Here is a 26,530-nt window from a genome sequence, read left to right on the forward strand (position 1 = left end):
TCCTGAAGAGGCTAATAACAGCTGTCTCACCTAGCCTGACCACAACCATGTGGTCCAGGAGACAAGTAAAAATGGGTCTCTGCCCTCTAGGTGCACACAACAGGACAGTCTGAAGGCAAGAGAGGGTAAGTTTCTAAGACATAGCCACACAGGAAAGCAAAGAGCAGATGCAAAAGCAGCCAACTCCCTAAAACACTCTGCCTGGTTTCACTCAGTCTGCCCTGAGCTAGACAGCCTTCTAAAATTACAGATCTCTTCACACCAATCAACTTCTCACACAGGAGCGTTCCATACTCACTCACAGACCACTAAGAGAAGTCTGTATTCTTTGGCTTGACAGCTACAGTCTCTGGAGAGAGTAACATGACCTTTCTTTCTTTAAAGCCACACTACATGTTACATATGGTTGCTAGTTACCAACTCTCCCCTGCAAATCATGTCCCTCTGGCCACTTCCTGCATGTATATAGGCATTTATTCTTTTGATCCCTGCTTGTTTTTAAACTACATGTTTTTCCTCCCTCTTCCTTTCAGACAGCAAATCAAAGCTCCACAAGGTCTCCAGGACAGGCAGCCAGAAAGAATATTTTATTCACCTCTGACTTTTGGTGTTCCTTAAGATAAACTACCACATGGCATCCATTCATCTGCTTCTATCTACCCACCCTTCCGTCTGTCTGTCCATCCATCCATCAATCTATCCATTCATCCACTCACCTACCCACCCATCCATCCATCTATCTGCTCTCCCTTCTACTATCTACCTATTCATATGTCTATCCACCTGTCGACCCAAATACCATCTATCCAACCACCCATGTACCCACCATCCATCTATTAATCTGCTTATCTATGTACTCAACTATCCACTTATTCAACCATTCAACCATCTACCCATTCATCTAACATTCATCCATGTGACCATGTCTGACTGTTCATCCATCCATCCATCATCCATTTATCCATCAATTCATCTACCATCCATCTATCCATATATCTATATACTCTCTCTACATCCATCATCAGTCTACACATCCATCTACTCAACTACCCATCATCCATCTTCCCACTCATCTACCACTCATTCATCTGACTTCTCAACTACTGAGCATCCATAAAGTTGTCTAACATGCGTCATCTACTATCCATCCACTCATCCATTTATTCATCATCTGTCTGTCCGTCTATCCATCTGCCCATCTACCCATACATCTCATGATTAGGATTTTCTCATGTCCTGGGCTCTGTCCCAAGTGCTGGGGAATCCACAATGGGTGACACACAAACATTCTTTGTCTATGTAGAGTTGAAATTCTAACGGATGATACTAACCATGGACATATTGATTAATAAACATGAGGTTATATCAGGCAGCTACCAGCTCCATGAATTAAAAAACAACTGGTTTTTATTCAAGTCATGGGTTGAACAGGGACCTGATGTGGGAGCAGAATGACCAAGCAGCATGTGAGAGGGCCAGCTATGGGATGGCATAGAGAAAGAATACCTGAGATAGAACCTTGGATGATGGGTCCCTGGCAACTGGGGCCAGGCCCATTGTGACCTGGGAGTGGGGGCCAAGTGAGAGAGGACCAGGTCCAATTATGATGATTGAACCTATTTAAAGATACAGCCAAGTGTCTCCTGGAAGTCAGAACTTTGCATCTAAGCAGCACTGCTCTAGACCAAGGAAATATCTACTATGCCTACCTTCTCCCAGCTGAAAGCTAAGGCTTGAAGGGACTCATAGGGGAACCATAACTCAGAAGCCCATTACCTCCAACTGAGTCCCGTGAGGTCAGCTCTTTGGAGTCAGAGTATGGCTTCCAAGAGCTTAACTGTGAAATGTGAGGGCAAACTCTCACAGTGTGTTTAGCCTACACAAGCTCTCGCTGATTGTCAAGGACTGAAAAAAAAAATGCACATGAAGACAAAAGCTAGCACTCTTCAGGTGAGGATAACAGAATCTAGTGTCTATACAAATTCTGTAACATACAATAGTAAAAAAACAACAAGCAACATAAGCAGATAAGAAAATGCAGGCTTTACTCTAGACCAAGGGCTTTGCATTTAGTAGACTTCAGTGACTCTAGATACATTCAGAGAACTACAGGACACATTCAAAGCACTGAGGCAGGGAGTTGGCAATCCAGGTTCTCCACTGAGCTCCTTCAGAGTGCTGCAGGAAGGCAGCAGGTCCAGTGAGGGAAGGGTAGTAAGCAATAAGAAGCAGGAGCCATGTTGAGACGATTGCCCCCTAGTTTAGGCTGAACTGATATCTGTTCAGTGGTTACACTCAAAATAGGACACCAACAAACCAGAGGCAGCAAATTCAAAAGAGAATGGGAGAGAGGGAAGGAGGGAGGGGTAGACAGACAGACAGACAAAGTTTGAACACTGGGAAGGGAATGATGGGCAGTTGCTTCAGATTGGGGATGAGGGACACCCTGGAACAGGATGAGACAGTCAGAAATGGCACCTGGGTGGTGACGAAACATCTAGGACCCTAGTAAAGAAGCCATGTGGTGACTTCAGAGTCAAGAAGAGCAGCTGGAACTGGGAAGCCAGGTGGTCAGACATGACAGCTTCAGCCTTGTGCCTGCCTTCTGCCTAGCTGAGTCACAAGCCACTGGGCTCAGCACTCTCATTTATAAAATTGGGTTTTAAGCTTATATCTCCTATGAGAATGTTGCTTATAAAAAGCACCTATACCTCCATAGGCAGAGCAGGATGGATTTTGGTAATGATTTGGTGGCTGAGTGATCTGGAGAGACAAGACCGTTATGGTGACTGGTAGAGTGCCAGCTGTCAGTAGATGATAGCCATCTGTAGTTACTGCTTAGATGGCATGGCTAAGTGTGTGCTGGGTATTTGGGCCACATTCCAGCCTCCAGTATCACTATGTTGATGGCAATGCCAGAAGCTCTCTTATCCCCAACATGATAAAACAGCAAAGAGACCACAGAACTTCACTCTGGGAAGACCTGGGCCCCAACTCTGACAGCATCTCTGTGATGCGCAGAACCACAAGAAGGAACCCAGTGATGTTGACTTCATGAGACAAGAGAAGAGGAGGATTTTCTGCCTTTGGACATGAGGTTAGGTAAGCTACACATCATAGGCCAGTTCTTTGTTTTTTGTTTTTTGTTTTTTTTTAAAGATTTATTTATTATATGTAAGTACACTGTAGCTGTTTTCAGACACACCAGAAGAGGGCATCAGATCTCATTACGGATGGTTGTGAGCCACCATGTGGTTGCTGGGATTTACTGTAGGCCAGTTCTAATCCCCAGTACTGTCCCACTATTGTTATTATTGACCTAATTATGGCTCTCAAAAGAGACAGGAGCCTCCTTGAAGATGAGAGCCACGTGTGACCACATGGCTAGGCCTGAAAAGTAGACAATAAACTCATGGTGCTAGAGAAACCACTTAATGCAGAGCCAATGTATTCAAAGAAAAATTTAAAGGACTTCCAGTTTAAGGGAGTGAGCATGACCTCCACAACAGTGACATTTCATTATATTATTATTATTGTTATTAATTATTATCGTTACATTCTTACTACTACTACTACTACTACTACTACTATTTAAATGTATCTGCTATCTCAAAGTCAGTGGAGATATGGATATTTTGGTTTGAAAGTGTTTCAGCCCAGAGGCCATTTTTCATTTTGGATCTTGAGCACAGAACCAGAGAACGTTGCCACCAGGTGGCAGTAATTTCATGTCATCTTCACAGGTTCAGAAGGCTTTGAACCAGGGTCTTGTCTTCTTAGGTCGTCTGATTTGTCCTCCTGTCGGGTGGGCAGCAGGGAAGGTCCTGTCTTGAGGTCCAGCATTTGGACATCTCACCCTTAGGCTCTGCTCCCTCTGTAGAGGAGGCAGCACAGGGAAGTGGTGTACCAGTGGCCTGCCTGGGAAAGCAGACTTGAGAGCTGGATCTGTGACAAGCCTTTCTGTTCTCGCCCTGAAAACACACACTCAAAACACAATGACAAGCGAGAGCGAAAGGAATCTGGGGCAGGGACAATGTGATTTCTTGCAAGATCCCCTTGGCTCCCCAAAGACTGAAAAGACAGAAAGCGAAAATCTAACAGGGTAAAAAGCACTCCACACTTCAGGACTGACAGTGAAGACAAACAGAAGTTTAGAATGTTCTGACCACGGAACGCAAACCACAGGGCGAGCTGCTGCATCACAGGAGAAACTCAGTTTGTTGAACCCTCAACAAAAGCCTTGGTTCCTAGTTCAAAGCCACCCTCCTCTTGGGGTGTGTAGCTCTGACTTGTCCTACTAAGAGCCAGACACAAACCAACATGATTCAGGGTCCTACTATGTGCCAGGCCTGGGTGTGTGTGTGTGTGTAGTAGAATTGAGGAACACAAGGACTTGGGCATGTGTATGTATCTGTGCCTTGGTAGACAAACCTTCTTACCCTAAAGGACAGGTGAGAACCTTGACTCCAGAGAGAGAAAGGCACAGAGTGGAAGTCTCACAGCTGCATGGCAGCAGACTGAGTATTCCCAAGTCACTGCTTTGTGCAGAGCATGCTCATAGGTACTGAAAAATCGGGCTGACATAACACCGGCAGTGAGCACTCTGAGGATCAACTATCTTCCTTCCAAGAAATGCTCACAGACCATTCTACCTCACTAGAGGCTGTGCCAGGGGCTGGCAATTGAACAGTGGGTATAACAGGTATATCCCCTGCCTTACTGAGTCTACGTTAGAGGGGAGAAGTGCAAGTCCTACCCAGAAGTCTTTGAGAGGTCAGTGATGGTGAAAAAGGAACTTGAGGACTGAAAAAAGATATGGGGGAGTGGGGAGGACATGGGGGGGTCTTAAATTCCAGGGTCCCTCTGGTGACTGCAATAGCTACATGCACACCATTAGAATTTTAAAACTTCCACAGCTATCTTTTTCTGCCCACAAAAAGGAACTAGCTCCATTTTACTGATGATGAAACTGAAATGGTCCCAAGGTTCCAAAGAGGGAGGGCAGAGTAGTGCCACCCTCAGCCCCAACCTGCATGCACACTATGCACAGAGTGGGCAAAAGGACCGGCTATGGAGTTTCAGATGGGAAATGACTTGAGAAGGAAGGTGAGAGTCAGTCCGTGAGGGTCAGATGCAGTTATCCACAGGCTTTGGCACTGAAGAGAAAAGGTGAGTGGCCAGGCTGTGGCCCCTCCAGACCAGAATGCCTGGTGGGTCTCGCTTTGCTGCAGACTGTAGACCCCATGGAGGGACGTGAACCTCTGATACCACCCTAGCCTGTTTTTCTCTCTCAGAGGTAGACTTGGGGAGGAGAGGGGCCTGATTCTCCTCTCCCCCCAGTCTGAGGACTCCAGAGACCAGGATTGAGTACTCTACAAACTGCTGGGCCCAACCCTGCAGTCTCTCCAGAACTCTCAGGAGCCATTCTGTTGGACTTTGTAGATAGATGAACAGCTCCTGAGACCGTCATGATTCCTAGCCAGGAGAGACAACCTCACTGCTCATCACTTTCCCCCAATTGCCCAGCCTCCCCATGTCTGGGTGGACAGCTTGGGGCCAAGGGCTCAGAAGCTGGAGACTTGCCTGACCTGACAATGCCCCAGAGCTCTAGGTTTCTCTGCCTTCCTGCTGTCTCCTCCCTGGCTCTCAGTAAAGATCTAGATAGCTATGGAGTGATCTTTTATTGGTTCGTGGCTGAAGGAGGCTTCAACACTGTGGCTTCGAGATCTTCTTCAAGAAATAGGGTGACAGCCAAATGCCAGGCCCAGTGATGGCTTCTGGGAACTTTTCCTTGTGGCACAACTTGAAGTGCAAATGGGAAACAAAGCCAGGGTCATTCTTTAAACCAACATAGAAAAACTTGGCCTTACTAAAGGAGGTGCTACTAGACATGACCGTCAGGACACTACCAGAGTCTCTGTTAAATAATCAACTTTCCAAACACAAAGAGTTCTGGTTCTTACATTCAGAGAGCAAGCATTTGCTGAGCACCCATTATATACATAGCGTGGACTAGCCTGGGTGCAGGGAGTATGGGCTGCCTTCTTCCTGAACACAGCAGCCACCCCCATGCCACCCAGCATATTTGTTTCTTCATCTCACTGCCAACCTAGCACCTGCTACCATCTCTTGGATTCTGGGTTCTGCTTTTTCAATTTATTTTATGGACCCTAATCTAAGTACAGGGTCAGCAAATAGCTGATAAAAGAAATGGACATTGTACACTTAAAAATCACACCTCTGTACACACACATACATTTATATAAATATTCCACAGTCACCATGGGTGCTCTAGAAACTGGACATGAGGCACAGGGGCAGATGGCAAGGACCTTTGTGAGGAAGACATGCTTCAGCTGCCTAGAGGATAAGAAGGAGTTAGGGACTAAAGGAAAGTTGTCTGTAGAGAAACGGCATGTGTAAAGGTCCTGAGTCAGAAAGGATACATATGTTTGAGTCTCAGAAAGGAGGCTCTTATCTTGAACAAACTGAGACCTAAAAAGCAGGGCAGGGATAAAATAAACAGTGTGGATACAGGTCCCAGAAGTCTTGGGGGCCACCATTTGGAATTACTCAAGTAACCATGAGCACCCCAGAAAGGATTTAAACAAAGAGCTGCCAATCAGATTCACATTTCAAACCGCTGTTTGTCTAACTGGCCATGGAGTAGCCTGGAGGAGTCAGGGGTCATTTCTGAAAACCACTGAGGAACCAATCCTGCTTTGTGTGGAGACAGCAGTGGCCTTCACAACACCAGAGGTATAGGGTGTGGAGAACAGAAAAGGCACAACAGGATCTGGCAAGCAGTGAAGCACTGGGTGTTCCCAGGGTGCTCTGGGGCAGAGCTCAGCAAAGACTAACAGGTACATGCATGAGCTCGACAAGCTGCCATTCCTGAGGTGGGCCAAGCACAGGTGTGGCTAGAGTCTGGGACTCTGCCTTTAAGATGTTCTCCAATGAAGTAGCAATTTCATATGCCAGGAACACATTGTATCTCTGTGTATCTCTGAGCCTGGAGATTCTTCATTGACTCCCTGTCACAGACACCTCTGAGTTCCAGTAAATAACCTGTGTTCTGCAAATCTTTCCATCCACACATCTCAGACAGAGGGAGCCAAAGCCACAAGCTTGAAATCACGCAGAAGCACCAAATACTGACTGGAAGTGAGATACTAGTCCCATGTATGTTTGTTTCTATATAAAATGGGCATTTCCTGGTTGGCACAGCCAAATCTGAGCAAGTGGCTTCTTATGCTGGCATTCCTGCAGAGCTGGGCATACCCTGGGCATATCCCAGTGAGGTCCAGGCTAGTGTCTGGGAACTCCATGAAGGCTTCAGGCATGCTGTGCAGCTTGAGGACTTGGCTTATGAGGGCATCTATATTTAACACACCTCCAGGTCCTTTGCCATGAGCAGTCAAAGGGGCTTGGGCAGAAACACTTGTTATTCATGACTAGAATAATCCAGGCCTGACTAAAGGTGAGTTGATTTCTCCAAGCCTTTGTGTGGAGGTGGGGGGATACAGATGGCTCAGTGGTTTAAAGCACGTATTGCTCTTTAAGGGCTGGAATTTAGTTCCCATCACCCACATCAGGCAGCATAGAACCACTTGTAATTCTAGCTCCAGGCGATCTGACTCCTGTGTCCTCCTCCAACACCACACATGGCATATACTCACATACACATGATTAAAATTAGTTAATTAATTAAAATTAAAAACAAATAAATAAAAAATACAATATCTATGATGGATGCTGCCTTGAAACCATCATATGGGATGATCCCGTGATCCCACCAAAAAACCCTCCAAAACTTCTCTGACTCCAAAACCCAAAATCTCAAACTTCCAGAATGTTAACATAATGCAAGTGGAAGAGCTCACAGGGGAGAGATTTTGTTTCACAGACAAAACAACTAAAAATGTGTATATATATATATATATATATATATATATATATATATATATGATATACATGAACAAATAAGCCTCATGCTTACAACTGGGCACCATCTCTAAGATGCTCATCAGATATATGAAATATTCCAAAATTCAGAAAAATCCCAAACCTGACATGTTTGACTCCAGGAATTCCAGGTGGGATCATATGTTGAAGGCACTGACCAAGAAGTGTCCCTGTTACCAGGCCACGTAGTTACCTTTAAAGGTTCTACAGTTGCATTTTAATACCCTTGCTTCCCTGTGTGTTTAATTGATGCATTAGTGATTAATTATCCTGAGGAGACCACAGGCTTCCACCTACTTACCTGGGGGTGAGTGGATCAGCCTCAGTGGCTGGTGGGTGACACTGTGCTTTGAGCTGCAGCCCTTACCTGTGGGTCAGAGAGCCGGGAGAGGTCAGGGTACAGATAGAACTTGATGCCTTCAGAGGCGCCAGGCAACGTGACCCCTCGGATCAGGAGGATCAGCAGCATGATGTAGGGGAAGGTTGCAGTGACATACACGACCTGCCCGGGAGAAGAGAGACAAGAGGTAGGCAGGGGTGGTAGTAGTAGGCTTATTTCACTCAGCACAGCTCCTTCCCCAGCCAGCACACCACCCTTTCTGGAAGCTGCTCTGAAACTAACTAGACGCATGGACCATGCTGTATCCATCTACACAGCCCAGTCTCAGAAAGACAGTTGGCTCTGAGCATCCTCAGGGTCTTGTTTCCATAACTGCCAGTAGCCATGGATGCTCATGCCTCTCATATCAAATGGCCCTCAAGGCATCTGCACAGAGCTCCACAATTCTCTGTGTTGTCTTTTGACAGCTGACAATATCAAATACAATGCATGCACCATGCAATCAGCACCCTGCATTATCTAGGGAACAATTACAAGGAAAAAAAAGTCTACACATCCAGTTCCGATGCAAGCATCCATTCATTATTTCTATCTGGGTTTCTTTGAATTCACAGATGTGGTTCCTATGTGACTGGACTGACAGGAAGTACATAAACTAGAGTCCTAGAAGCAAAGAGTGGGATGATTGTGCCTCCCTTGTCATCTTTGTCATGTTGGGTGTGACATCCCTGTCAATCAAGAGGAACACGTGCAGGAGATGCATCTTCCAAGGCTGTACATGGTCGGCAACAATGTGTCCTATGTTTAAACCTTGGGAGGGGAGATTCCATGTTAGAATTCTTACGGCATAAATAGACTTAGAAAAGAAAGGAGAGAAGGGTTATGATAGCAGTGGGCCTCACCAAGAGCCAAGGGGAGAGGAGCCCACATGCACACATGTTTGCCTCACTCTGCCTACGTCTCAGGGGAGTGTATACAGAGGGAATATGAGGAGCTTGACAGCAGTGGGTTTCAAACTCACTGAAAGACCTAGAAATCACAACCCTGTACCTGGAGCTCTGGGAAAGAAGTATTTCTCAAACACTTCCATGTGGGTCGCTTGCTAATGTTTCTGTCTGACTCCACTCATTTTAAACTGCATTTTCTTACTGTGTGTGGGCTGTGTGCATGACACAGCACTTGTGTGGAGGTCAGAGGAGACGTTTCAAGACTCAGTGCTCTCCTTTCACCATGTGGCCCCCAGGGATCGAACTCAGGTTGTCAGGCTTGGCAGCAAGCACCTTTTCTAGCTGAGCCATCTTGCTGGTCCTCTGGTTCATCTCTTTTAAAACCTGGCCAGGACTCTTTTAAATCCATTTCACAATTCATTAATGGTCTAAGACCTGCAATGTTGAGAAGAACTGTTTTTATTAAGAATCTTTTCTTTTTATAACTGTAGATAGGCTGAGACATGGGGGTAGGGAAGGAGATGGGAGGTAGAGGCAGAGTGGGAGAAGAAGCTGAGGGGGCAGAAAAGATTCCACACTGGTTTGGAACTCTCTAGGTCTGGTCTGCTTGGAGGAAGATGCTTCAACTCAGAGAATCTGAGAGAGGCTGAGCCAATAGAGACAGAGTACTCAAGAATACACAGCCCTCCTGGAGCCCCCTGGCTTGAATACTGCTCACACAGAGCTGGCCAACCATCCACACTCTGGACCTCAGCCCTGGGTCCCCACATAGGTGCCAGCCCTCCTCCACTGGAGGATCCTGCAGGACTCAGAGTCCTGCCACATTTGACCCTTTGCCATTTTCTATTCTCTAATCACCTGCACTGTCCCTTGTTGGGACCTCGCCACTCCTGTTTAGAAGGGAGCTTGTCACCAAGGGTCAGGGATGCTCTTAGATTCAAGTTTAGCTCCACATAGTCCTCAGTGCACACAGATGCAGGACACAGGCTTGCTGATGGCTGGGACTCAGACACCACAGGGCAAGCACGTGTTCTGAGCAGGCTGCCTCTGCTACCGCCCCTCACTCCTGTACAGCTGGGCCGGCTTTGGCCAGAGCACCAGTCCTTCACATCAATCCTTCATTCACGTCCTCACTTCCGCATTATGCATGCACTCACAACACTGAAGCCATTCCTGTGCAGTCGGTGCTAAGCTATGCCTGGGTAAGCAAAACTTATCCAATGGGCCTCTCTGCTCTAAGAAGCTTCCAACTGGTTGAAAAGATAGACATAGAGGAAGATAATACATTCAGTGGTGGTCACAGAGAGGCAGCAGCCCATGACAAGGGCAGTCACAGTAGACTTCTCCAAAAAGGTGACCCAAACATCAGATCCTAATGGTGTAGGAGCTCAGGACATGAAATTGGGGGTGGAGGGAAGAGGGAAATGGAATTTCTCCTGCATGCCAGGCACGCATGGCACACATACATATACACACACAAATGCATGTATATGCATGCATGCACACACAGACACATACACACACAAATGGAAATATACACACATACCCACACACATGTGTATATATGTACACATATATACACATACCCGCACACACACACATACACACACACACACACTCACACACACACACACACACACACACACACATGTACATGATAGTGGTACTGGCTTGCTCATCCTACATGTCTCCATATTGGGTAAGGGCAGAGGGTGCTCTGGGCAGAAAGAGTTATCATCTTTAATATGTAAGGAAGGAGAGAGAGTACAGTAGCCTGTACAAAGTCAGCCAGCTAATGAATCATGGCCATGTATGAATTTATAGCAAGTTTGGCTTACATCCCAATATCCCACTCATGAGATCATCACGATATCTATGAAAATACCTTATTATTTACCTCATTTGAAAGAAGCCCAGTCGTTCTGTGGGTGTTATCTCTGGTCTTCAATGATAGCTCACTTAGCACCTGGTTCACCAATGCCTGCATTGCTGATGGCAAATGAGCCATGAGCTCCCTGGCATGCTGTATGACCGATGCATTCTTATACTGTCATATACAATGTCACAAAGTGTCATTCAAAGAAAGGGTATGCAAGTCAGACACACAATTGGAGTAGGCAGTCAATATTAACAATAAGAAAAAGATCAGCTATGGCTGTGGCTGATCATTGACCAGCAAGCTGACTGCTGTAAAACTCTTCTCTTCCACATAGCTTGGAAGACCTTGTCTATGGTAGACATTCAGCATTGCACAAATATTCTCTAAGGAACGTTTGTTAGGGCTGGAGTGATGGCTCAGTGGTTAAAAGCACTTTTACTAGCTGCTCTTCCAAATGATCCAAGCCAAGCCTCCATCTTCTGCACTGCTCACAACATTTTTATCTTTCAAGCTCCTCCAGAACATCTCACTGTGGTCTCAACACTCAATGGCCTTTCTAGCCCAAAGTGCCAAAATCCTTCCACAATCCTCCCCCAAACTTGTAATAAATACCCCACTTCTGGTACCAATCTGTGTTAGTCAGGGTTTATATTACTGCCACGAAATACCATAAGGCAAGGAAATCTGGCAAGGAAAGGGTTTATTCAGTTTATACTTCCACATTGCTGTTCATCACCAAAGGAAATTAGGACAGGAACTCAAGTACGGGAGGATCCTAGAGGCAGAAGCTGATGCAGAGGCCATGGGAGGGGTGCTGCTTACTGTCTGGTTCCTAGTACTCATATCAGGTGGCTCACAACTGTATATGACACAAGTTCCTAGGGATCTGACACTTCTGTCCTCTGAGGGTACCTGGCACCTCATGTGCATGTACCGGCATGTGTATGAATGTGCACACATACTGAATCCCCACATCTATTCATAATTTTAAAACATAAGAACTTTTAAAATATTTTAAAATATTAATTTATTCATTTATTTGTGTGTGGGGTATGGGTATGGGTGTGTATAGGGATATGGAAGGGTATAAGTCAAAGAATAGTCTACAGGAGTTACTTTTCTCCTTTTATCACATGGGTCCCTGGGTTTGAACTCAGATTGTAAGGTTGGCAGCAAGCACCCTTTACAGCCATCTCACTGGCCCCTGTATATACACACTTGATTCTTTTGGGTACTATTAAGTCAGCTCAAATCTACAAGTTAGGTGGAGGGTAACAACCTAGCTGCCATCAGTTAGGGTAACAACCTAACACCCATGTGCCATCAGATGCAGTAGCCAGGAGCTGCCTCATCCAATATTTCTTTCTCTAGCTTAGCTGCCATGAGCCCTTGCTCACAGAGTTGAAAGATGAGAATGCAAAACCTAATGACAACTCACATTCGCAGGAATTATCCTCAACCTGCAAGAGCACTGTGATGAGGCTGAATATGCCAGTTTCCCTATGTTGTCTTTACTGAGTAGACAGGGTAGACCCAACCAAGTATGCCCTCTGTGCCCAGGCAGTGTAGATGACAGACTGAGCCTCATCCTGGTGGTGGTGTGATCCATTCAGTAGCTGATGGCTCTGAGTGATGATTCTCAGGCCACAGAATGAACTCCCAGGGGATGCTATGTTTCGGTATTACATTAGTATAGCCAAGCTCTCTAACTGGTGTCCATACTTTCATTTGTATACTTTTAACAAAATCATAAAAGATAGGTAATATGCAAATGAGTTGCCCAAAGACCACAGCGTGGGCATGTTTACTACCAGAATGAACCCACTGACTGGCATGTGCTACCCAAGATTCACTCCTAAGCTGAAGTGTGAGAGCATCAATAAGGATCTAAAGGGTGGTTTGGAGTGTCATTACATAATACACACAGAGGGTGAGTGACATCAAAGTTGAAAATGCAATATCTCCCCATATCCCTTCTCCTGTGTTTCTATTTGTGGCTACTCTGGGTATTGGTGTTATCTTTGATCCCTACACCACCACCACCCACACAGCAGCTGTTGACTGTTGCCATATAGATATGGCTGTCAAGAGATTGTCCACAAATGGCATGTGCCAGCATTGTGCACTTGTCAGACACTACTAATAAATCATAGCATTCCTTGCAGCTGAGCCTGCCAGCAGCCTCAAAGCCCTCCATGCAGCACTCCAGCTGTCACCCGTGACCTACTTCACATATCACATATGCATTTCTAGTGTCCCACAGGTCAATGGATGCATAAGATCCAGGTCTAGTTCTTAAAGAAGGCTGCTGAGCCAAGTGTCTCTGAGACATATCTGTAAAAGTGGTTTGGAGCCAGGCATCCCAAGGTAAGTGGGAATGGCAGAGGCCAAAGATGCGGGATGGGCACAGAATATGCCCACTGATCATCTAGAAGCTTCCAAGTGGTCACTGGGGTGATGGGGAGGTTGGCCTCTTTCCTCAGCTGTCCCCACAAGCCTTCACACTCAATTCTCACCATTTGGCTCACTCACTGTATTCTGCACTCAGAGCAAGGGTCCCTCACTCCCTTCCTTCTGGGTCACTGTGACAATACTGTACTGTCCACACTGCTGCCCAGGTTCAGAAGCAAAGATCTGGCTCATCTCTGTCCTGTGAGTCCCAGCCAGCAGCCCATGCTCAAGGTGTAGTGGAGTGAAATGGTCGAGCCTTGGTGGCAAGTGTTAGCATCCAATCCTGCTTCTTGCTGTGTGACTTGGCAGGTGTCCACCCATCCCCACCGCCACTGCTAGGGAGCATGCCAGGCTCCTCCAAGTCCCATTGCCTTTTCCCAGCCATCCTTTGTCCACAGAGTCCATCGCCAGCTCAAGGCCACCCACGGTGTTCACTCTCTGTGTGTCTGAGTCCCCACACAGCTGGCTGAGCTTCCTCCAGGTCACATGTTCTGCCCTCCACCAGGATGTCCTTGTCCCATCTCACAGCTCTAGAAGCAAAGGCTCACAGTGGCTAACTTGAAATACGCCTTGCTCACCTCAGCAATGACCTCTTACCCCACAAACAAAGCTGCCAGCCCTGATGTGGTATAAGGACTGCCACGTCTTGACTCAATGCCTGTCACCCATCACTTGAACCATCCCAGTCTCCTCTCTAGCACTCAATACTATGGTTGCCTTGCCTTGAAAGCTCATTCATGACTTCTACAATGGAAGAATGGACTTGGATGTTTGACTTCTAATGCTGCACTCACTGGTCCCAGAGCACAGAGGGCTCTGGGTAAGGGTAGAATGCCAGTCATACACTGAAAGTTGGGGATCTCATGAGGTGTCCCTGGCAAGGAGCAGGGTTCCTTCAAAGTCATCTGGGAACCCAGGATGTGTGTGGAAGAGGGAGGAGCTTTTCACAGTGCTTGTGACTGTGTGAGATGATGGGTGACTGAGACAGGCACAGTAAGTCCTTTGATAAGGTAGCACCCAGCTAAGCTGTTCCTTAATGTTGCCAGCAATAGCTCAAACACAGGGAGGTGGGGGTGAAGGAGGGACGGTCCATTTGTCAGCCTCCTTAGGCTCAGGCTGTAAGGCCTCCCTGACCAGAGCACACTCCTAGGTTACTGAAGAGTTTCACTATTGTTGAATCCCCTTGCATCAGGTCACCTCCTTCTGCACAGAAAGGTCGCATAATTGTGGTAATTACACTGTATCCTGTCTTAATTGACTCTAATTGCTCATTTGCATCCCAATACTAGAATCCTGGGGTGCTTTTCCCCCTACTTCCAGGACACAGCTATTTATTTCATAGCAGGGAGAATGTCTGGTCACTGGGAATGCCACCGAGTTTGCAGAAGGGCCTCCCCTCCCCAAGTTTTTCAGGACATTGGGGCAAGTTACAAAATAGAGTGTTGTTCAAAAAGCATTTGGAAAGTGGATTGATGTGGGGACAAAGGTCCCCAGGGTCAGTAGATCCAGAATGCTGGACTGCTCAGGCAGATTCCATTCCTCACTGTGTGAGAAGGTACGATACAGTGAAGACAGGGATAGACACAGGGCTAGACAGGCTAATTCAAGCTTCCACATTGTATTCCACAAATGGACTTACTTATGTGAACTAATCTTTTTTATTTACCTGAGTCTTCTCAAAGGCAGTATTATGCTACCACATGTGAGAAGGAAACTGTGAACTTCTGCCAGACAGTAAACCGTTTCTAAGGTCAATGGATCAATAACTGCAGAGTTAAAAGTGGTGAAATGAGATGAGAATAAATTCTAGCCCAAGGCTGGCTGTCCTTGGGGATGCTCTGTGTCTAAAGAAAGAGAAGCAGGTTTGAGAAGGGATAACCTTAAACCAACCAGCTCTTCCTTGGATTCTGCCAAGGAAGCAACCATCCCACAATTTAACAATGATCTTATTTGACTTTCGTGCAGACAAGATCATTCTGGAGTTCTCTACCAGTACAATTTCTTCCATATTTGTAGTGAAAGACCAGACAGATGCAATGTGAGGTCTTCCCCCGTCTCAGTTTCTAAGAAACCAGTCCTTTGTCCAGTGCTAGCCTTCCCAAAGATCCAGGACTACCTGGCGCTCTCCAGGGTCCTGACACTGATTTGGGTTGCACTAACTGCTCAGCGCCTTGGACCATGTTTCCATTAGCTGAGCACCTGGGTGCCAGAGATGGCTCACACTGTTACCTCTAACCTGCCTTCAACACTACTTCTGTAGGTTTCTCTATATACTTTTCAGACTGAAACCATCAAGATGGTTTGTCTAAAGAAAGAGAAGCAGGTTTGAACTGGTTTGTCTAAAGAAAGAAGCTGAAAGAACTCAGAAGTTTGTCCTCTCTGTGCTACGACTTCTGTTCTTAACCTGGAAGCTCTGGCTTGACTAGAGTCTGACAGAAACTCACCAATACCCACTACCCTCAGCCATGGCAAGCCCCTGAAGTCCCCCAATCCCATTTCCCTTTCCAGCTGGTCATTCCAGCACACCTGCCCCACTGGGTTAGAAAGCACAGTCAAAACATCCAGTCATTAGACATGCATTCTTTTGACTATTAATAGACAGTTGTTACTCTCCCCAACCCGGATTTATAAGGACCACTCCCAGATTTCACAGTGAAGACTATTCTAACCTTCACCAAGTAGGCATACCTTCCACTAAGGATTTGTTAGACTTTGAGAAAATGTGAAGATGAAAGTCTGCAAAGTGGAAGCTCCCATGGATATAGTTGGCTTCCCACTTTTTTTAAACTACTTTTAGAGGTATTTTCCAAAAATATTGTTTTTTCTTTTTTTAAAAAGACCCTCTGTTTGTTTGTTTATTGTTTATTTTTTTTATTTATTTATTTATTTATTTATTTATTTATTTATTTATTTATTGTATAGGAGTACTCTGTTCAGACACACCAGAAGAGGGTATCAAATCCCATTACAGATGGTTGTGAGCCACCATGCAGTTGCTGGGAATTGAATTCAGGACCTTTGGAAGAGCAGTCAGTGCTCTTAACCACTGAACCATCTCTCCAGACTCCAAAGAATATTCTAACAAAATTTGTATATGTTGGGGAAAAAAACATACTTCTAAGTAACTAAATCTAAATTGGGTAGTGTCACATTTTCACAAGACAGTAAGGGTATCTTCCTACAGAGGCAATGGTATTTTACCAAGACAGTGCTATTTCCTTAGGCAGATGAAGAGATGGTTGTTAAGCAACAACTGACTAATGGTGTTTGATAACAGCACAGACTACCTGATCGTCACCAAGCACTGTATCACTCACTATAAGGTGCATGTTTCACACTGGCATCCCTAGACAGTGTTAAGGAGGAGGAGAGGAAGATTCTGAGAGACAGCATCCAAGCAAGCCCAGATGAGTGTGGTGACTCACAGTAAGACCACTAGGAAGCCCTAGAGTCTTCTTCTTCTGCAGTAACCAGACCCTGGTTTAGCGTGTGTGTGCACATGTGTGCAAGCTCACTGACAGGTGCCTTCCTCAATCACTCTCCACCTTATATTTTAAGATAGGGTCACTCACTATGGAGGTCTGTTATTTGGTCAGCAGGCCTTAAGCACCCCTTTATCTACCTTCCTAGTGCAGTTTACAGCATACAATGCCACAACAAGGCTTTTATGTGGTTGCAGGGATCCAAACTCTTTATTGACTGAAAAACCTCCCTAGTCCAAGACTCCTCATCCTTACAGAACTTATGGTTGCCTAATCTCAACCTCCCTCATAGCTAAGCTGGTCATGTGGTGATAGCTGGCCAATGAGACACAAATGAAGGTGGTATGAAAGGAAGGGCTAGACCTTACCCTTCCATTTGCCTTCACATGGTCTTAAATGAAGAAAAGATCTTTTAGGTTATAAAACTGTGGGCAGTACCCTAAGATAGCCAGGAGTGAGAACAGAGAGGACTGAGCTGCTGAGTCTGATCCATCAGGTGAGAGGAAGAGAAAAAGACAGTCCAACAGAGAATCTAAATGTCTAGCCACCATCAGCCTCTCTGACCTTGCATAGGCACTGCTATTCCCACTCGTCTGGGTCTGGGTGTCTGGGTCTGGGTGTCTGGGTCTGGGTGTCTGGGTCTGGGTGTCTGGGTCTGGGTGTCTGGGTCTGGGTCTGAGTCTGCTGGGTCTGCTGGGTCTGCTGGGTCTGCTGGGTCTGCTGGGTCTGCTGGGTCTGCTGGGTCTGCTGGGTCTGCTGGGTCTGGGTCATCTGCATCTTTTGTTGTCAAGTGAAGGTACTGGCTAAGGAGACCCATATCTCTCTTCCCAGATACACAGAGATGCTGAGGATGACCTGAGGACCTCAGAAGCAGGCCATTGAGAGTGACGACCTGCTACTTCTGGAATCAACCAGGATTACCAACAAATAGGAAGGTCTCAGCCATAAAATTAAAGCTTTAAGCTTCCCTGCCATGGTTTACTAGCGACCTGCATATGAGGTGCATTACCATGTATAAGGTGTGCACATGGTTCCCTGAGCTTAGGTCTTCCCGGTTTGTGAAGAGAGGTCAATTCCCACACAGACGATGAAGGTAGGTCAGAGGTCACTCAGTTACAAGAAAGGCTGGGGTGACCTCTTTTCCTAGCAATTGAGTAGACTTTGTGGGTAGGGTACAACAGCAGGGTTCTAGAGTTCAGACAGAAGCTACATTGGTCTCACCTCAGCTGCGAGGGAGTCAGAGTACTGATTCTGGAAAATACTTAGGAGGCCACCTCACTAATGACTGTGGTACCCACTGGGGACATGCAGGACTGGAAAGCTGATGTTAAGAGGGGTTAATTCACTGGCTGGAGAAGCCCGAGAGAAAAGGGCCAGGAGAGAATATGACCCACAGCATAGAGACACACACATAGCCATCACTCCCAGACTCCTAAGGAAGTATGCGTAACAGTAGGAAAATTAAGATTCACAACAGTAGCAAAATTACAGTTATGAAGTAGTAACAAACGTAATTTTATGGTTGGGGGCCATCACAAGGTGAGGAACTGTATTAAAGGGTCACAGCATTAGGAAGGTTGACAACCTCTTATAAACAAACTACGCCCATGTCCAGAGGGAAACATACTCTTGCAGTCAGGAAAGTACAAGATTCCTGGTCAGATCCCCTTGTCTCCAAAACCTGTACTGTGATCACCACATAGACCAGTGGGGAGTCTTTTCCTCTGTGATCCAACTAGGATAATTTCACACCAGTGTTTCTTGCTCTCCCCTGCCATGGGCCTTTGCTTCTGTCCTACCCTTTCTTCTGCCTCTTTAATCATGGCTGCCTTTACCCAGGCTATATGAACCACCCTTACTTGGCACACTCAGCAGCACAGTAACACCATACAGACACAAGTCCAGTCTCTAGCATTTCTTTGTGCATCCAATAGACTTCTGCCAGCCACTGTCTTTCTGGGTTTGGGTTCTTTTTTTCTTTACACTGAGGACAGTAACACAGCTCACTCGATGTGTCCTTTGAGTCTCAGATTCTTGCCATGACAATGTTCAGCTCTATGCTAACTCTGGGAGATAACCAAGCCAATGTCCACCCGGCATCAGTCCTACATCTTGGTCCATCAGCCTTTAGTAAATGGCAACCTTCTTCCTTTAATTCAGATTTGCTTTATCTTACCTCAGAATGCAGTGAGCCAGTGTAGGTGTCAGCTTCCCACCTCTACGACATAATATCCAAGGCAGACAGCTTAGGAGGTGGGAAGCATTATATTTGACTCATGGGTTCAGAAAGTTTGACCTGCGGGGACTTGGTCTGGTTATTTTCGGTCTGCAGAGATATCACGATGGGAATATGAGGTAAAGGAGATCCATTTATATCATCATTGTGCTCAGAAAGGAGAAAGAGGAAAGGGGAAGGCTAGGGAAAAGGAAGAAAGAGAAAGAAAGAGGAAAAGGGGAGAAGAGAGGGAAGATGAAGTGGGAAGCAGAGAGAAGAGGAGTCTAGATCCCAGCAACATTTTCAAAAACACATCACCAATGGCCTAACTTCCATCTACTAGGCCCTACATACTAAAGGCTAGACCATATCCATACATTGTCATGGCTAATAACTCAGTCTTTAACATACAGGCCTTAGCGAGCCATTTAAGACTTAAACCAAAGCAGCTGCTGACACAGCTGGCTGTGCCTTTACTCAAAGCTGCTCAAGGCAAGGGGCTGTGAAAGTTTTGAAGCTTTTCCCAGTAACTCCTTTGCAGAATGTAAACATTAGGCTAATATGAAACTCAGATCTTGACAGGTGAACATCACACATGCCACATCGGGCCTTTGGTGTGGGACTGACGTTGCTCTGTTCATCTACTTGAGATCTTTCTATTGAATCTCATCTACATCTCATATACAGACAGTCAGGTTTGCTGAGAAAACTATAGCAAGCCCCGTGCTTGGTTCTGAGAGCAGGCTGAAGTGGATGAATGAACAGGTCCCCATCCTTGAGATAGTCTACAATAGACACAGCATAGTGGGAGGGTGGCTTGGAGCTCCTGGGGATGAGATAGTCTACAATAGACACAGCATAGTGGGAGGGTGGCTCGGAGCTCCTGGGGATGGGCTCTGAGGGGCACAGCAAGCCCCTGTAGTTCCAATCCTGATCTAGAACCTGCTGTGAGAGCAAATCCCTGCAAGGCAGCATGTGTCAGCCTGGGAGAAAGTCACCTCCAGGGACAAAAGCAAACCCTGCATGCTGGGTGACATGGTCCTAAAGCAGCAGGCATTCTTGCACGCTCATTAGCTTGGCTGAATCCAATTGAAATCCTTGTCCACAAGGTATCGAAAGATGACCAGATTCAGGAGGCAGGGTTTAAGCCTATTTCATGGTGAATTAAGATTAGCTAGTAGGGGTCAATGCTATTGATTTTTACTTCACCATAAAGGCCACAGAAATGGAAACAACCTCAAGACAAGCCTGAGTGACATAAATATTCCATGCTGTGCCCAGCCAAGCTTGCTCTGGTATTAAGAGCTATTGCTTACTGCCTGAAAAACATGCCCAGTACCTTGGTTAATAATGATTTAAGCCCTATCCATCTTCTTGGACTAGAAGGCTTCTGTCACCATAGCAACCAAGGGCATCAAGAAAGCACACATACCCTGGAGTCTCAGTCTTTCTCTCTCTCCCTCCCTCCCCCCCCCTCTCTCTTTCTCTCTCTCTGTGTGTGTGTGTATGTGTGTGTGTGTATGTGTGTGTGTGTATGTGTGTGTGTGTGTATGTGTGTGTGTAGGTGTAGGTGTAGGTGGGTGCTAGATAGGAAACATCATCCATGTGCCCTTGCTCTCTTGAGCACACTTGCAAAGATGGAAAGATGGAGATGTGGAGAACAGCAAAGGCTCAGGCAGGGACCAGAGCTATTGCCGGGCTCTTGAAAATAGACCTCATCTCAGGCAAACCAGATGACAAACTACGGCAGAGAAGACTCTGCCTCCCCTCCTTCCCTTCCCTCGGTTGCTCTTCTGTTGCCCCTGTTGCTCAGTTAGCATCCCAGAAGACATCAGGCTCGCCCTTAAAAGTCCAGCCTGACAGTGCCTCAGTTTTGATCTTTATTCTGTCCTGACAGACTTAAAGCTTTCCTTCGTTATACTTCTGTTTCTTCCCCCCTCCCATTTGAAAGGCCCTTTGCCCCAGTTTGTTTTGTAATATATTCCTTTAATCAACTAAACAGTCAATGGCTCAATCTACCAACTCTGATGAGCAACTTCTTCATGAGGTACTTGGTAGGAGGCCTGGGGAAATGGCTCAGTCAAGTGCTTCTGTGCAAACATGAGGACCCGAGTTTGATCCCTGGAACCCATGGAGGTGGGCAGGTTGTCCTTTTAATCTAAGAACAGGGAAGGTGGAGACAAAGAGATCACTGATGCTTGCTGGTCAGCCAGATGAGCCTCAAAACATGAAGCAGCAGGCCAGCAAGAGACCCTGACTCAGAAAGGTGGATGGTTCCTGAAGAGAAACACACGAAGTTGACCTCTGATGTCTACACACATGTGCATGCATACACACATGTGCACCCACACGCATAAATAAACAAAATAAAAGAAGGACTTGGTATTTAATTAAAGCAATGAAAACAAACTAGGATATCCCACTTTCCTTTCTCCCTGAACCTCTTCCTAGTGGGACTGAAACTCTATGTAAACCAGGTTGGCTTTGAATTCAGAGATCCACCTGCTTATGCCTCTGGAGTGCTGAGATTAAAAGTGTGCATTACTATATGAGTGTGTGCATGTGTGTGCATGTGCGTGTGTGTGTGTGTTGAACTGAATCAAGGTCTCTATCACATCAGGTAAGCCCTCTTCTCCTGAGCCACAACCCAACCTCTTGCCTCCTATGGTTTTGGAGGCTGAGGACTGACTGGTGCCTCCTAGTCCCACTCGCCAACTGGTGGGAGCCCCAGAGTTCAAGACCCACAGTTCAAATTCTTTATGATTATATCTGCCTGGATTTCCCACAACTCCACGTGGATGCTTAGAAATCCTTATGTTCAAGCCTGCAGTCCTCATTCACATTCTCCCCCAAACCTACACCTCCTCCATCATCCTCTCAGACTGTGGTGCCTCCCCAGCTCCATCGTCCTCTGGGACTGTGGTGCCTCCCCAGCTCCATCGTCCTCTTGGACTATGGTGCCTCCCCAGCTCTAGCCCCCTGGTCTTTTCTGGCCCCTTTTCTCCAGCTTCAGCTTGAATTAAACTCTGGAAATGGAGGAAGCATGGCTGCTCCTCCTGGAAGCACCAGCATGTGTTGTTCTCGTTTGGGTCCTTTCTAGGCTAGCTAGCCCCAGTGCACACTTTCACCTTAGTCTTCTGGTGTTCAGTCTCCTTCCTGTCCAAATCTCTTAAAGGCTGGGCTTCCCAAGTCTCTGCATCCCTCCACCTTCCCCTGCATTCCCTTCCTGAGCAAGCCTTTGCTCACAGGATCTCATCTATCCTATAACACATGTTTCTCAATTGTCGCATTTATCCATTTTCTGTTACTATCATCAAATACCAGAGACGGCTAACTTTGTAAAGAGAAGAGGCTTATTTAGGGAGCAGTTCAGGAAATACAAAGGCAGTAACACCCAGTTCATCTCGGCCCTGGGCAACACCTCATGATATCACGGCAGGGTGTGTATGGAAGTGAAAATCCACCACCAAACTGCTGAATACAAGGCACCAAAGCCATCAACATCTCTATAACTACAGAGGGGCAACACACTTTATTGGCTAACATAGCTAAATTTTCATAATATAAATTTCTCTATATCAGTGTTATGTACATGCATGTATATCTATGCACATATGTATGTCTGATACCTATGGTGGCCATGAGCTGGAATTACAGATGGTTGCAAGCCACCACATGGGTGCTGAGAACCCAGCCTGAGTCCTCTGGAATAACAGCGCATGCTCACAATCACTGAGCCATCTGTCCAGCTCCTGGTTGAAATATCTTAAAATAATTGAGACTACTTATAGAAAGCCACTGATGGAAAGAGAGAATGGATTTCCTTAAATTGTTCTCTGACCTCCACATATAAACCATGGCACGCCACACATTAAATTTACGGTAAAATACTTAAAATGTCTTTAAAAGATGGAGCTATTCTTTTCTGCAGAAAGGTATCAAAAAAAAGTTGGTGGAATTGATACTGAAAAGCCAACTTTAGGAATATGATCATGAGTCCATTTTTAAAAATTCCACATTTGTTTGAGGCAACCCAGTACTTTACAGAGCCAAGAAAAGAAGATACCATAGGCAGAGGAGGCTATTCCATTGTTACTGTGCTAGCCCATGTTACTGTGGTCAAACTGCACACATGGCCTGCTAGTGCTCTGAGCAGCAGTCTGAACCTGGAGATGCAGAGGATGCTGTAGACAATCCTTCACAGCAGCAAGTGCCATATCACGTGCCACAGACCAGCATATGACACAGCGCCAACGAGGTGCGCCACATTTCTGATTTCTGTTCCATCTTGATGGAGGCACAATGCATTTTTTAGTGTACAAAACAATGGCATGACTCAGTTCAGGTGAAATATGTCAGCCATTTCTCCTTTTTACAAGTAGGGCACAAAATAAAACTCATATGGTATCTATGGACCCTGAGTGTAGAAAATTACATGCACCCAAATAACTCCATGCGTTTTATAGAATTCCTATGGGTTCATGGGGCCCCTGATGCCTCTTCATGCCCAGGATAAAGAATCTTAACCTATATGAGGTGACTCCATGCCACCTGCCTCTCTCTGAGCCTAGACACCTCAGTGGCATCCCAAACATTTCCCCATGCATTTTCACTGGCCACTGCAATCTTGATGAGATCTTAGAAGAGAGAATTATCTCCTCTAGTCTCTGTTCCTAGTGTTCTCCGCTTCCCCGGTGGCACCACATCTGTCTCTGGTCATCTAGCTTGCAGCCTGGGCTTCATTATTAATTTCTCTGCCTCCCAAACCCACCACAAACAGAGAGGAGAGTTCACTCTCTGGGCGCTTCCTAGCCCCGTTGCTCTTCTCTCCATCTCAAGACACCTTGTGTCCCTGACCTGCACTCCCTCCATGGTCACCTATACCTACTCACATGCCATAGCTCTGGAGGCATCACAGGGAAGAAGTCAGGCCATGCCACCACTTGGCTTCCAGTCATATCCAAGCTGGGTTCTCTGGGCCACATGGGTCCCAGGATAGCTGTGAATGTGGCCAGACATATTTGTAGACAACACCTATTGTGTCACAATGTCAAGAGGTCTTCCAGTGACTAGCTGCATTCTCGACTTCTCTCTAGGCTTGCCCATACACGTACTGTCTTAAGGTCTACATAGGTGTCTAACACTTGCTGATTGACCTCACTCCAAGATGGTCAGCTGCGTAAAACAATGAAGAAATATATGCTTCATTCCCACCGTGAGACCTGAAGTGGGTCTTCCTGCTGGCATCTCATCACACATGGTCGTGCACATCTATAAATGTTGCAGAATTCTTAGGAAGCTTAAGTGGTACAGAGGCAAGACAGTAACATCTGTCTTACCACCTAAGGGATAAGCCAGAGGCACATGAGGAGTTTCCTGATATCACAGAGACTAAAGCACTGAGTTAAAAATCCAAGGACTAGGATTTCCGGGAACACTACAGTGCATACCAAACCATGACAAAAAGCCCTGTTTCCCAAGGTTTCCAAATGGCCTGGCAACCATGCGGGAGTGAGAAGTTCTAACCACTTAAGCCTAAAGTCTGTTTTGCATGAAACTGGAAGATTTTATTTGGAGCTGCTAAGGATTGGATCCAGGGCCTTGCATAGCCAAGTTTTTTTTCCCCTTTTTCATATTAATTAAAACTGAGGTTTCCAAAAATAAAATCATCACTCAAGGTGAGGTGAGGCAGGTTATCTAAACACCATTCCTCCTTCCAGATAAATCATGTTGCTATGCCAACACCAACATAACCCTCTTGACCAAGGCACCACTCCTGGGCAGGCATGTTTACGACCATTGCAATAGTGGGGATGCTAAACTAATCTCTGCTTACTTGAAACTCTTCTTTCAAGACAGAAAACTCAGAGCAAACCCAGAGCAATGGTCTTGAACAGTCTGGGCTGCCATCTTGCCTCATGGCCATGTGTGCTCCTCACAGATGGAATCACTACCACTGGGACTCAATGTGTTGGCTTAACCCCTGGAGAAGTCTCACATCTTTACAGATGTGCTGTATGTAAAAGCTGCTGTCTTTGGCTTTTTCTGTAACACAGCATGGTTTTCTGGAATCGATCTGAGCAGTCTGACTGTGGATGACTAGCATCTCAGGCTGGTCGAGGTGTGTTATAAAACCCCTGCTATGAGCAGGAGGCCTTGCAGCTGTGAGTGGCTTAAGAAGCCCTAAGCATCTGGACCAGCAGGCCTGGCATCAAGCAGGCTCTTCCTAGTGCTGTGATCAACACACTGGGCCAAACACAAATGATTTAATGGGATAAAGACTTTGCTGGCTTTCGCAGAGTGAAATATGGTCTGCTCCAATGTTCTCGCTGGGGGTTCTGTTCCTAACATACCTGAGGTTGTCAAACAGGAAGGAAGACAAGCTGCTGTCACAGTACAGGACACAGTGTGAAGCCTGTCAGTGCAATCTCCACTTTCCAAAAATACACTTCTGCTTAAGAGCCATCATCAATGGCTCCCCACCGTGCCAGTCTCTCCACCTGGCTGTCCTCCATGAAGCTTCTCCCAAGAGGCTTTGCCAGCCTTCCCCATGCCATGGTAATGTCCCAACCCAAACAGCAATGACTGGTCTGTAGATAACTATTATTTACAACAGGGCCACAGTGAACATCTGCAGGTGAGGGGCTTGAGCTTACTCACCTACTTGGTGCCAGAGAATGAACTCAGCAAGGCAGAGAACACTCATAGTTCCAGTAAGGCTAGCTACTGTGTCTGCTACATACAAGCCCTGAGTATTTTTAGAATCCTCACAACAAGGTAGGTTTTCTTATATCCCAAGAGGCACGGAAAGCCCAGTGGTCACCCTGAAGGACAGTACTACATTCAAAACCACATTTGCCAGGGTCCAGAGGCAGGACATTTGGTCTCTGCTTTTCTCTGTGTGCTGATGAGTAAGGGGAATGTATGGTAGTTTGTGATGCACCCTGGCTCATCTGCTGGCTGTGTGACTCTATGCCACTAACCTCTCCCGGACCTTAGTGGCATTCCTACAGTAGGTTTGCCTACACTCATGTGCACACCTACTGTAAAGGCTGGATCATACGATGATAGTAGAGCACTGAGCTTCCATGTCAGAAACACAGGGATGGTCTAGAAAATGGGAAGAGCCTGAACTTGGAGCCTGGGCCTGTCTGCCTGTTGTCAGATGTGTCTATGGCGTGTCCCCGTGCTTCCTCCTCCATCAGTGGTCACCCTCCATTGAAAGCTTGTTCTCTAGGGTCTCACTCACTC

At 46.2% G+C, this 26,530-nt stretch overlaps 1 protein-coding gene and 1 long non-coding RNA gene across 2 annotated transcripts in view; one reads left to right on the forward strand and one right to left on the reverse strand.

Annotated features, from left to right (window-relative positions):
- The window catches only part of Slc6a11 (solute carrier family 6 member 11), a 119,689-nt gene that overhangs the window by 48,985 nt on the left and 44,174 nt on the right, over positions 1-26,530 (reverse strand). Inside the window, exon 6 of the mRNA XM_021164756.3 lies at positions 8,333-8,467. Within this exon, the coding sequence (XP_021020415.1) occupies positions 8,333-8,467 (135 nt within the window). The remainder of the gene's footprint in view (positions 1-8,332; positions 8,468-26,530) is intronic.
- Positions 1,622-18,026, forward strand: LOC110296179 (uncharacterized). Its single transcript, XR_002378157.2, has 3 exons — positions 1,622-1,950; positions 3,022-3,102; positions 17,896-18,026. It is a non-coding gene; the product is annotated as an uncharacterized LOC110296179 (long non-coding RNA).

This window comes from Mus caroli, unplaced genomic scaffold (assembly GCF_978045245.1).
Source record: "Mus caroli unplaced genomic scaffold, Mus_caroli_1 scaffold_7, whole genome shotgun sequence".
Lineage (NCBI taxonomy): Eukaryota > Metazoa > Chordata > Mammalia > Rodentia > Muridae > Mus > Mus caroli.